The sequence below is a fragment of the Acanthochromis polyacanthus genome, chromosome 3, assembly GCF_021347895.1.
Source record: "Acanthochromis polyacanthus isolate Apoly-LR-REF ecotype Palm Island chromosome 3, KAUST_Apoly_ChrSc, whole genome shotgun sequence".
In the NCBI taxonomy this organism is placed as follows: domain Eukaryota; kingdom Metazoa; phylum Chordata; class Actinopteri; family Pomacentridae; genus Acanthochromis; species Acanthochromis polyacanthus.
The window spans coordinates 42,959,581-42,972,483 of NC_067115.1; the positions used below are offsets into that span (position 1 = coordinate 42,959,581).

General features: G+C 40.2%; 1 protein-coding gene across 3 annotated transcripts in view; it reads left to right on the forward strand.

The window, feature by feature from the left end:
* The first annotated feature begins 1,071 nt into the window (after positions 1 to 1,071).
* Positions 1,072 to 12,903, forward strand: part of usp34 (ubiquitin specific peptidase 34) — a 94,940-nt gene continuing 83,108 nt past the window's right edge. For all 3 annotated transcript variants that reach the window (XM_051945601.1, XM_051945602.1, XM_051945603.1), the window contains exons 1-2: positions 1,072 to 1,435; positions 10,889 to 10,976. In XM_051945601.1, coding sequence (XP_051801561.1) covers positions 10,936 to 10,976 — 41 coding nt within the window. In that variant the 5' untranslated portion in view covers positions 1,072 to 1,435; positions 10,889 to 10,935. The remainder of the gene's footprint in view (positions 1,436 to 10,888; positions 10,977 to 12,903) is intronic.

The following is a 12,903-nucleotide window of genomic DNA, read 5'->3' on the forward strand; positions in this document are numbered from 1 at the left end:
GATTGCTGCTGAAAGGCTGACTGTTGGTAGAATGCTGCATTGAACCATTTCAAAGTTGATTGGCAGGGAAAAGTGTGAAAGGAAAAGGTGTGCAAGCAACAGGGATGACTGCAGCCTTAAGAGGATTGTCAAGAGAAGCCGATTCAGGAACTTGGGAGAGCTTTAGGCTACTACTAATGTCTTCAGAAGAGAAGCTACAACAATCCTAATATGAAGACAGTCCTCGTATCTTCTAGTAACACCTCAGCAGTGCCACAGGCTGCTCACTTCCATGCCATGCTGGATTGGTGCAGTAATTCATGGCCCCGATCAAGCATGAGTGTATAAATGAAAATACTTTTCAGAAGCTGGACATTTTGGTGTGGTAAATCCTTTTTATGATTGATCATATAGAATTATTGAGACTAATTTGTGATACAGGATTTCATATAAGCCACAATCGCCACTCTTGATGACAAAAAGACCTGAAATTTTTACTTTACATGTAATTAATCAGAATTTATAAAAGCTTATCTTTTCTAATTAATTCATTTTTAAAAATGATCTTCAACACATATTTTAATTTTCTGAATTGCACCCATATAGTGGCTTTATGAAGAAATGCAGCAGTTTGAAACACTAGCAGCACTAATGTAATGTTCTGCTCTGCTAATGCAGGCACAGGTGATTTTTAATTGGGTCTGAAGGTAAAGGTAGGTCTATTGTCAAAAACTTCATCAGAGGTTTGGTTTTAGTTATTGTTAAATTTATTGGAAGTTTATTTTATTTACATGTAACTATATTTAAACTGTATTTTGAAAAATTACGTGGCAATAGAGGCAGTAGTTTTGATAAAACATAAATAATAAATATATATAATTTGTTAAGTTTTGAAAACAGTGTGAATTATAATTTTTCTTCTCTGTTAAAAATGCTAGCTTCCTAATATTTTTGTTGAGCTGGTCATTATTATCACTGCATTTGCCCTTGAGATGAGAAAAGGTTGGAAACGTTACATCGTTTGAAAGATATCGCGAGATTACCGAAGAGAAACGAACTTGCGAAGGAGACATGACGAAAAGTCCCGAACTATCGACATGCTGAGTCGCCCCCCTCCCCTCCTTTTTCAACATGGCTGCTGTGTCTACTCTCTCAAGTAACGCTCAGATTGGAGACTGACTCGATTTCTACCTTCCAGTGCCTCTAAACTTTTGGTGTACATCAACTTCGCTTGGATGCAAATCACATTCTACACCTTGTTGTTGCCCCTGGTTTCATTTAGTGGAATAACCTTCACCAATCACTCCCTCCACTGGGCCTTTTTTTTACCCCCAAAACAACCAACTGCCAGCCAACAACAGTTTCCAGTGCAATGGTTTGAGTAGGTGCACTCAGTTTTCCTCTTCATGAACAATGTGTGAAAACTGCGCCGAGCTGGTGGAGGTTTTAAATGAAAGTAAGTAAACAAATCATTTTATTTCTACGAGACGATGCTGAACTAGCTGCTTGATGTTAGCATCGCTGTCCACTGAAGCCTGTTGGAGCATGTTAGCTTGGGGGCTAGCCAAATGTAACTTTGTGTATTTTTTTGTTTCGCTCGCCTTTGCATCCAGACTTTACAGCCATAACACCGGTGGAAGTCGTGACATTTTGAATGCATATTTTACAGTCAGTGACAGTTAGGAATCTGTGTCAGGCTGTCGATTTGATACGAATGAAAATGCCATTTTCCCTTCCAAACTGGCAGTCAGTTTTGGGCCTGTCTGTCAAACATTCATCGGAGCTCTAAATCGACTGAGAATGTTACTGCCTCGGTCAGTTTTGCGTGTGACATTACAGCCGTGAGTTAAAATATCTATGCACTTTTGAACACGGGGAACAGGCGGTGTTTTGAAGGGTGTCGATGGTGTTAAATAGCGGCTTGCACGGATTTGGAAGTTAGCTAGCTAAGTTAGCTAGTTGAGCTAGCAAGCAGGCTGACTTTGTTTGATGTGTTTGTCAGGTCAGTCTGCTAGCTGTCCACTCCGCTGCCACCCATTGTTTTGCTGAAGCCAAATTCACAGTTCAAAAAGGCCTGCACATACTCAGTATGAAGCTCATCGTTAATAGCGCTGACACTAAAACGACGATATAAATTTCTTATGTGTGATTTGGCGAGTCTATGAAATGTTACTATACGCTAGCGGCAACTGAGCTAGCTGAAAAATTTAATGGCTGCATCGAGGCGCATATTTTGGCATATAGCATATCGATAATCCTCAGTAGCTTCCATACATTTTTCGACAGATGTCCTCAGCACACTTACAATACTCCTTATTCATATTGGGGGTAAATGTAGTGCTATTTATGCCACTAATTCTCATTACATCTACGGGGCTAACTTTAGCAAGCAAACGTAAATACAAGGTTGCCTTTATTGCTAAAACTTAGCCTTTAGAATAGGCGTGCTAACCAGGCCTTGCTGCACTTTAGGAGTGTCTCAAAAACATTGAGCAAAACCCTTTTATGTGATAACAATGAAAAGGACGGTTAACATGCAGCGTTCAACTGTTTATTTGTCGTTTTCCAGTGTGTGTCCCATCTATTATGTGTCACGAACTTGCGTGTAAGTGAAGTGAAAGCTCCTCCTGGAGGTTCTATAGGAATCCACTTATACAGAGTCATGTACATGACTGTAGCATGGCTTTCTAATTCAAAACTGCAATATGCAAGAGAAGTAAGTACACCCCATGTGCAACACCACTTAAATGTCAAACGATTCCAAAAAGAATCGCCTTACAGTAACTGCCTTTCTTCTAAGTTTAACAATGGGATGGCTGTTCTTATGTCAAAATGAACCCTTTACATATGTTGTATAAAAAATGCAAGCCTCTCAGTAGGAGTTCGATGCAGCACCCTTCGTTACTTGTATTTGTTTTCATTATTTGAATGTCCACTTGCATGTAGGATAGCACTGTTGCACAGTTTTCTGGGGAGATGTTCTGTCATTCTTCAGAAACATTTTTTTTCCCCTATTACTATTCTTTACTGGAAGGGTTGTGTTGGCCTGTATTTCTCTATAAAATACCCCCAACACATTCTGTTTGATTGAAGTCAGGAGAAATACTTGACTAGGCTGAAATTTTAAATTTTTTCTCCTTTAGAAACTCTTGTGTGATTTTGGCACTGTGTTTTCGATGGCTGTCATGCTGGATTTTTCCTCTTCTGCAAAGCTTTGTTAGACTGGAGTCAGCTTTTCAGCCAGTATTTTGGTATATTTGCAGGCAATCGTGATATCATGTGTAAATGTCATGCAGCACCACATCATCACACTCCGACCTCTGTGTTTCTCTGTCAGGACTATGCATTGGCTGTGGCCATCCTAGTCAAGTTCACAACAAACATGCTGGACTAAACAAATGTATCTTGGTCTCATCAGACCAATGAATGTACTCACAATACTGATTGGGTTTCTGTTCATTTTCTAAAGCTTAACTGTTCAGTTTTGAGCTGGAGAGCAAGCAGGGTTTTTATTATTTTTGCATGCAGTCAACAGAGGATGACATTATGCATTGTCCTTCACACTGTCTGACCTGTCACAGAAACTCAGATTTTCATTTCTAATCCCTATGCCAAATCTGAAACACTTCTATTTTTCAGATCGAGATTGTACTAATGGCGCTCTGTTTGTAGTAGCATTTTAAGAGAACAGCACTGAGACTCTGATTAGTTATCTTATGGCTTGTTGTGGGGCGGCTGGAGCCTATCTCAGCTGACTCGGGTGAAGGCAGGGGACACCCTGGACAGGTCACCAGTCTGTCGCAGGGCTACATATACAGGCAATCACTCTCACATTATACCTACGGACAATTTAGAGTAACCAATTAACCTCAGCATATTTTTGGGAGGAAGCCGGAGTGCCCGGAGAAAACCCACGCATGCACAGGGAGAACATGCAAACTCCATGCAGAAAGATCCCAGGCTCAGGCCGGGATATGAACCGGGATCTTTTTACTGTAAGGCGAAAGTGCTAACCACTACCCCACTGTGCAGCCCGGATAGCTGAACATGTCATTTCAAAATCCTGTATATTATTCTACTGCTTTAACAGCCTCCTTTTGTCGGTGTGGGGGTGGGGGGGCACGATTGTAAGCTGCAGCGTGAACTTTTTCTTCATCAGAAATAAACATGTGATGCCAGATGATGGTAATCAACACCAGATCAGACTTGCAGAACAGTGTGTTTTGAATGTGCAGTTACTTTGTGTTAAAACGGTTATTTTGAAAGATGAAAAGATATCTTACAGACGATGAAAAACTTGTGGAGGTCACACCAGTGCTGTGGTCCATGAAGTCCCTGTAGTTTATGGTGTTCTGTTGTTGGCCGACATGTGATCTTCTCACTGAGATGTTTGTTGCCAATTAGAGCTCACAGGTTGAGATTCAGCTTTGTGTGTTTTCAGTTGTGTGGTGTTTTTGTGTAGGCCAGTGCAATGCATGGAGGAAAAACCATGTTCCAGCCACCAGAAAGCAATTTTCTAGTCTTAGTGTGTGTAAAAGTATATATGAATTATATGATTAAATCTGACAGACAAAATCTGACAGACCTTATGTTTAGAGCTTTTCATCATTTTGGAATAACCAGCGCTGATATGACAGATGGATTTCGGTTACCAAAATGTTGCTGTAATTCATTGTGTTTAGCAACAACTTAGAACCCAGGACTCTCACATTTTAGTGTAGATTTGTCAGAACTCTGTTGATGTGAAATACAGTCTGATTTGGTGAAATGTAGACATGAAACAAACACTCAAAGGCTGTTAAGTCTTGACACCCAGCCCTTCAATTCATAATGAATTTACAGTGGTAGGGAGCAGCAACTATGAACATATCATGTTTTTGTCCTCTCTTTGCTGTGAAGGACACTTCATTCGGTTAAACATTCTCAAGCTAGACGTTTTCAAGGTGTTTACTTAAAATTAGATGAAGGTGAATGCTTGGCTGTGAACCACTGCACAGATTTTCACTTTTAAATGTGACTCAATTGCGAGTCAAGATATCTGCTGAATCGGACTTTTTCCACCCCCTTAACAATGAACTGGTGAGGTTTCCTTTGATTTGTGTTTATTTGGGAATAACAGGATGAGGTTTCCCAGCTTTTCTGATAACACTAGTGTAAAACCCTGGAGGGGTGGTATGGGAGTTCCACTGCAGGGTGCTGTCAGCTGTGACAGCTCTGTCAATAAGACTGGCAGGTCCATGTGCCGTGTCTGTAGGTGAGCTGTGACCTCAGATTTGCAGCAGCAGCAATGTGTTCTGTGTGAGAGACAAATCCTGTTTTACAAGGGATCTGTGTTCAACTGGTGTTTCTTAACGCAGGACTAATCCGTGCGATTTCCCCCAAAAAATGCTGCTTTTCTGTTTTGTGTGTGTTGTATGAACCAAGGCTAACCAAATGCCTGACAAGTACAAATCTGCAGGCTTCGCTGACACAGACTAGATAAGAGACAAGTATGAAACAGATTAAAAAGAAGTAAAACATATGCACCATGCAAAATCACCGTTTTTTCCAGACTGGTGACACCGCATGCACTTGGAAACATGTTGAACGTGTCATTTTCAGGATTTTAACATTTTTGGAAGCAAATGATCAAAGAAATTCAACCTTTTTTGTTGATTCTAAATTGCTCCGCTGCACAGAAGACTTTTTGATCCTGTCACTCTAAAGTTGTGCTGTTTTCATAGAAACACAAGACTTACATTGCAGTAAAAATAAAAAAATCCCACAGAAGTAAAACTGTGACGGCAGCAAAAAGCACCCCAGATCTTGTTTGAAGTTCAAAGGAATAAGTGATGCACTCTGTAAAAATGTAATTAGACAAGAAGAGGCTTTGATTTTTGAATTCCGTTTTGCTGCTCAAATTCCAGGATCCTTGTATTGCACTTAGTGCTCACTGTCACGTTGTCCTGGGGGACTTCCTGCTTTAGCTACATGTTAAAATGTCAGCAGTGAAAAGATTTATGAAGATATTGATGTCTTTTATTTCATATATAAAGAACTGCTGTTACAGTAGGTAGGAAGTCATAAACAAAATCTGGTTTTCTTCATTTTGAAGTTAGTGATGCTACCACCAGAGCTGAATGAAACTTCAACATGCACAGCTACAATGTGGTTGAAGGTAAACTTTGATGAGCCTGTACTTACAGCAGCTTGTATTAAGCACTGAAGGATAAATGTTGGAAAGTTGTCTTTTAATTACATATACACTACCGTTCAAAAGTTTAGGGTCACTTAGAAATGTCCTTATTTTAGAAAGAAAAGCAGGTTTTTTGTAAAGACAACATTAAATAAATGATGAATCCAGTAAAGACTAATGTGGTAAATGACTATTCTAGCTGTAAACGGCTGATTTTTAATGAAATATCTCCATAGGGGTACAGAGGAACATTTCCAGCAACCATCACTCCTGTGTTCTAATGCTACGTTGTGTTAGCTAATGGTGTTGAAAAGCTCATTGATGATTAGAAAACCGTTGAGTAGTTATGAGTTTTCATGGAGAACATGAAACTGCCTGGGTGACTCCAGACTTCTGAGTGGTAGTGTATGTTTAACGTAGCTCGGCATTTCAACAACGTTTTGTGTTAATTGAAGTTTTGATGCTGTGTATTTTTACTACAGCTGTTTATTGATACCAGATATTAGTTATCGGTCCCTTTGATTCATAGTTATGGGTATCGCTTATCGCCTTTAGGAAAAAACCCATCAGTCGACCCCCAAGGAAAGGCTGTCCTGGATACCTGTGTCTGCTTAAAGGGTTGTACATGTCGACAGCTGAGATAGAGGCATTTAATGTAATACTGTGATTGTTGCTTGAGAGGCACAAACATGGAGTCTTTGTCTTTGTGTGCACATTTACCGAGTAATTCAAGGAGGCAATAATATTTAATTTGCATTTCAGTCAAATAGAAAAACGGTGATTGTTTGGATTTTTGGCAGTTTTACCTCATTTTCATGCATTGCAAATACTTAGAAGTTTTGCTTTACGTATTTACTTTATTGCAAAAAACACATTTTCATTTACAGAGTTTCAGGTTACTACAAGGTCGTATATTTATTTTCTCAGGCTCTCTGATCTAGATAAAATAATTTTCCTTTAAGCCAAAGGGCATGCCTGGAATATGACACAGATGCTTTGAGAAGCCCAGTAGAATCCCAGCTTTTAGGAATAGTGAACTTCAGACATGGATGTTTGTCCTTGACCTTTAAGAATGTTGTATGAAACCAGTGTAATCAACTCTATGAGAGTCTTCAGATCTTTCAGTAGCTTTAAATGTAAAATTCCCAAAGCAACGTAGCTTCCAGCTTTGGTTTGAATCCACTCACAACCTGCTAACATGCAAACATTTATCTAAATACTGACTGTCTGCTACAGAATTGAGGTTATTTTAAAATATTAAATCAAAAATATTGAACTGCAGCCTGCAGTTCAGCTGAAATCCTGTTTAAAAATGTACAAAGTACAGATACTTAAGAAGTTGTCGTACAGCCACATTCATTGTAGCGTAGTGTTTTTGTCATATTTTGTCATTCGGAGCGCTTCAGATCTTATTTTGCTCCCTAGCAGACAGTCAACCCCTGCTTCCTCTCAGGAACAGTCTAGCTGAACTGCATTTATTATAGTTTCACAGCTGGAACATTCATATTTAAACGCCTCCAGTCTGGCTGAACGTTACAGTCGCTGCTGAGCTGAGGAGAGTGAGATGACACACTGAAATTGTCTTCCCCCTCTTTGTATTTATATCCACGCTGAGTTGCAGTAATAAAATAAGTTAAATGTTGAAAACCTGTGCGCTTGTTCCCAGACAACATCAACCCACAGCTCAATCTTCTGATATTCCACAACCGAACAGTTTTGTTGCTGTTCTTGTGTTCTCATTCTTTTTGCTGTCAAATGCAGGTTAGGCACTTTAGTGGAGATACTTGATTCCCCTGAACTGGGTGGGACTGGTGTGGATCTTTGAAGGCCAGTACAGTAGCAGTAACTTTAAACCCCAGTGCCAATATGTAATGATTTTGAACTGGAAAACCTCCAACTTGGATTGTGTCTGATACACATCTTTGAGGCCATTATTCTGTTTGATAGTAAATATGATAATGATGTGTATGCTGATGGCCTCTTATTTTTTCATTTGTAACACCTCTATATTTTAGAGTAGAAAGAGGAAAAAAAAAACCTAAAGAAGGGGAGAAGCCATTTGGGTTAACCTGACTCGATCTGCTGATCCAGATGTGATTGTGTCGTTTTTGTTTGCAGTGAAGATGATCCATCTATCATATTTTCTGTGAAAATTCCTGGTAAAATGTCAGTTTTTCCTCCACATACTTCTCAGACCAGACTGACCAGGAGTATGTTGAGAGTGTATTTTATTTCTGTAATCAGAATTTCCATTGAAACTGGTGAAAATGATCACAGCAGTGCATTGGAAATGTGCTTTTACTGGTTGTTCAGCTGCTAAAGTCTTCACATAGCCTTCTAGATGAAGAACGCTTATACCAGGAATAACTGAGGCCCCATCCACACCAAGACAAAACGCTTAACAGTTTCAAAAACGATCGCCATAAAGACAAAGGCGTCTCAGAAAATGTGTGCGTCTACATGAATGCACTCGATGCGCATGGAAACGCTGTAAAACACATGCCAGACCTCTAGGGGCGCTGTAACGATATGACGGAAACACGCGCAAACAGAAGAAAAAACAGTGGGAATGCGCGCTTGCGGCAAAAGTTGTTGTCGTTGCCGCGTGTGGCGCATGCGTGTCAATGAAGATACGAAACTATGACGCAAGCATATCTGAAAAGTAGCGGAGAGCCAGTGAACACGGAGCTGCGTATACGGCGTTTCAAAATCTTTCCACTCTGGAACCTGGTTTCAAAGGTGATCGTTTACAGACCCCCAAAACGCCATCTTCGTGTGGATGCTACGCAGATTCGGCAAGAAACATGCGTTTAGACCTCGGTTTGTCTTCATGTGGCTGGGGTCTTAAGTTGATTTTAGGATCTACTCTTCTCTTTGTTATCTCTGTGTATGCTGGGAAGAATTGCTTTAGCTTTGCTATGTACCTTAAACAGAAGCTCACCTTTCTGAAATATAGCGGGAAGTCTCAACCATGCAGCAGGTGCTGTAAAGCTGCTGTGTAAGGAAATTTGCATTATTCATTAGGTTGTATTCCAGTTGGACACGTGGTCATAAATAATGCAGGTATTCTGTAAATAGCTTCTAGACAGCTGCTGGAGGACAAAGGGGAACCTGGGCTTTTAGGAAGAAGGATCTAAATAACTTCCAGTGAATGAAAGGTCACTTAGATGTTTAAGCAGACTGAAATGTTAGAATGACTCCACAAGGCTTGGTGGTGGATCTTTGAAGAAGTATTCTCACAAAGTTTGAAACTCTTTTCACATGAGCTAAATATAGAAATGATTGGTATTTGTGTGTCTACAATCTTCCAGGAGAGATTGTTTTTCATTCGGGCATAAATGTCACAGAATTTTGTACCAATGTTTTTGGCAAATCTAGAATCACTATCATGACCGGTCCCTGGATGACTTGGGGGGGGGGGGGGGGGGGGGGTGTAAATGATATAAAAACAATGTTGGGAAGTTGAAAGATGTGTGTGCTTGTAAAGTTGCATGCTGGTAAATCCAGTGTTTGTTCTGCTTAGTCAGGATATTAGCCTCGTTGGGTTTGATATTGGCTCCTTTTATAAATGTGTGACGCTGATGAAGTTGACAGCTCTGAAAAGCCAATTCTCACTGGTGGTGTGACCAAACATTTCTTTCACAAATACAAAAAAAGTTTCAGAGAGCGCAGTACTCCACAAGGCTGCTCATTCCCCCATATGGCATTGTCAGAACTGCAGCATTTTTTGTAGAATACAGCATTTGTTAATTAGTTAGTGATGATCAGGATGGCACTATAGAATGTGTTCATTTAATGTAGATGTACCCACAAACAAAATGACATTGTGCTGAGCACAGGCGTCTGCCATGCGTGTGTATGTTTTGTATGGATACCGTATCATGTGACCTAAATATGTAGCGGTGGTGGAATTGATGGGGCTCAGAAACACCCCCACAATTTATTCAGTTGTTCCATGTATGATTGCCAACCGATTAGTTCTCAGTGGTGGATTTGTAGAGGATCACAATCATGTGATCTTCAGCAGGCAGCTGATGTAGTGTTCACTTGTTTGTCATGGTTACAGTGACACAGTGCTGCTATCTCATAATGATGATACAGAAATCTTTAACAAACCCGTAGATCCAGACTATAAGCTGCATCACTGCCAAAAATCTAATCACTTGGTCCTTGTGTCATTTCTGACCTTCCCTGAAACTTCATCCAAATCCCAGTAGTTTGTTTTGGAGTAATGTTGGACACAGACAGTTGTCACATAACCTCTACCATGTTCTTTGGCAGAGTAATTAAAATGGTTTGTTAGAAAAGAAGCATGACTCTGTAATACTGCTGTAGACTGAAAGTAACGGCATCCACCAGAAGTAACAGTTTCAGGAGTCACATTCTTCCACCTAAACTTTTCTCATCATAATCAATTTTATGAATTGATCATATTAGTAGTTTTGAACCAGTAAACTTGGGGGAAAAGAATGTGACAAATTGTAAAGGCTGCAGCTGTAAAATGGCTGATTTGATTTAATTTTTCAGTTCTGGAAGCCTTTTAGATATTCAGATAATCCTAGGAAATGAGTAAATGTTCCTCTGTGTCTGTCTGTTTATGAGTAAGTATGTTGCAAACGGAACGGACAGACAAACCAACACCAATCGACACATAACTCTGTAATATGTTCAGTTGAATTCCAGAAAATGATGGAGCTGGTCTCTAACAGGGATTTTGTTGCTTTTTCCCCTCAGTATCGGATGCAGACGGCAGTGAGGAGGCTTTCAGCTGAAGAAGGAACATGCCCGGGTGCTGGGCTACATCAGCCTCCTGGACACAGAGGTCAGTGCTTCCTCTGCTGGAGTGTCACAAATGTTCATGTCTACACACAAGTTAACACGCCTCCATGGCTTTGCTGTGGTCGTCTTGTGTGTGTACAAATTCTAAACTGTACCACCTGCAGCTGTTTGCCTCACAGTTCACTTGTAAATGCTAATCTGATGAGAAAAATTAATGGTAAGGGTCGACATTTATCGTTGAGAAGTTATATTTTGGTGAAAGACTTTCAAGAAGTATTGAACTGACATTGACTGAATGTAGACAAACAGTCAATTCTCTCCTGTTCTGTCCTTTAACTGGACTATAAGACAAGTGTTCTATGTTCATGAGGGTCCACGTGGATGTGTTAGCAAGGGGCTATAATCCAGGTTTAAGGTAGCACAGTCAGACTTTTCTGTCATTCCTCTCTCTAGTTTGTCTCTTGTGTCTTTTATAAAAAAATCTAACAGCAAGCTGAGAAACCATCTTCAAATTAAAGCGGCAAGCAGCGAGGAATATCTGCAAATGAAGAGAACCTTCAGTCATGCTACCTTCTTCCCATTTGGGATATTTGATCAGAGGATATGGAGGACTGCCTACTTTTGAGCATTGATCCTGGTAAAGCTGCTCAGTGATAGAAGCCTGTGGGTGTCTCTCAGACGTCAGTAAGTCTTTACTGTGAGGAATCTTCAGCTTCATGTTCTGCTGTCAGTTTGATATAAAAGAAATGATTAAAAACTAGACCGTCTTTTTGAAGTTTTCTTTCCGAGCAGAAAGATTTGTGTTTTGTGAAAGCAGAACAGAGTGAAATCTGCTCTGAAGGTCGAGGCCAGCAGATGACAAGAAGATCCCAGTAATTATGAACCTTGTTTAGTTTGCTGCTTGTTTTTGGTCTGTTCTTATTCATGCAGCTGGAATGTTTTTAGATTTGGTGTTTAAAGCAGACTTGAAGTGGCTGACCGGAGTGTCCCAGATCTGCTGACTCATTCTTCTGAACCCAGAATCAACAGTGTTTTCATGTTTCTGCTGTATGTCCTTTTCTGTGTGAGTCTTCCTTCTTTGTGGAGTTTAAAAGCAGTTCTTCTAATCGCTGACTGAAGAGATTCTGACACGTAGCTAAACATCGTACTTCTGCACACATGCAAACCTGCTTTTTTCTTGGTAGAATGTCATAAGAATCTTAGAGTGTCACTTCGCTGTTGTCTTTTGTGTGTTGCTTTTTAAATGTCCAGTCGGTAATATTTCAGCTCAGTGGATTGTTGTAATGCAGTCAGAGGTGTCTTTGAGGAGAATCTCAGTGGAAGATCGGTGGGCTGTCGATTGCAGGTCGTCTGGTCGATTGCTTGCTTGATGTATTCTCATCTGATTAAATGATTTTTGTTTGGACGGTTGATAGTGTTACTTTAATACGAAGAAAAGTGCCGCATCAACAGCCTTCCAGGATTAATCTATGAGAGGAATGGACTACCTGTTAACACCCCCACGTTCTCTCAACTATAACTAGCCCAAGCAAATGGAAGCTCGGTCTATTCACTGTTTACATTTAATGAAAGTTTACTGGGGGTCGGCTCCAAATTATTGGCACTGATTCAAAGAAGTCATTAGTGTGGCTGCGTTTTGCTCAAGACTAAAAGTCGAGGATTAGCTGCCGGTTTAATATCGCAGCTCATTGTTTCCCTGAATCTCTGCAAAGGAGGTGAGTGCAAAGTTAGCATAACCCGTGGAGAGACAGCGGATCCATTAATGCGGAAATACACCAGTTTGAAATGTTACTAGGTTATTTCTCGACCTTTACTTTTAAGCTCCTGTTTTGTTCAATTTAAAGGTCAGCCATACATGATGCGTTTTCCAGAACAGTTGATGCTATCCACGTTTTCTGTCGTTTTAATATAATACTTGCAGATTTTTCTTATTAGACTTTTTATCATGAAAAGGAAAACTTAGTGTCATG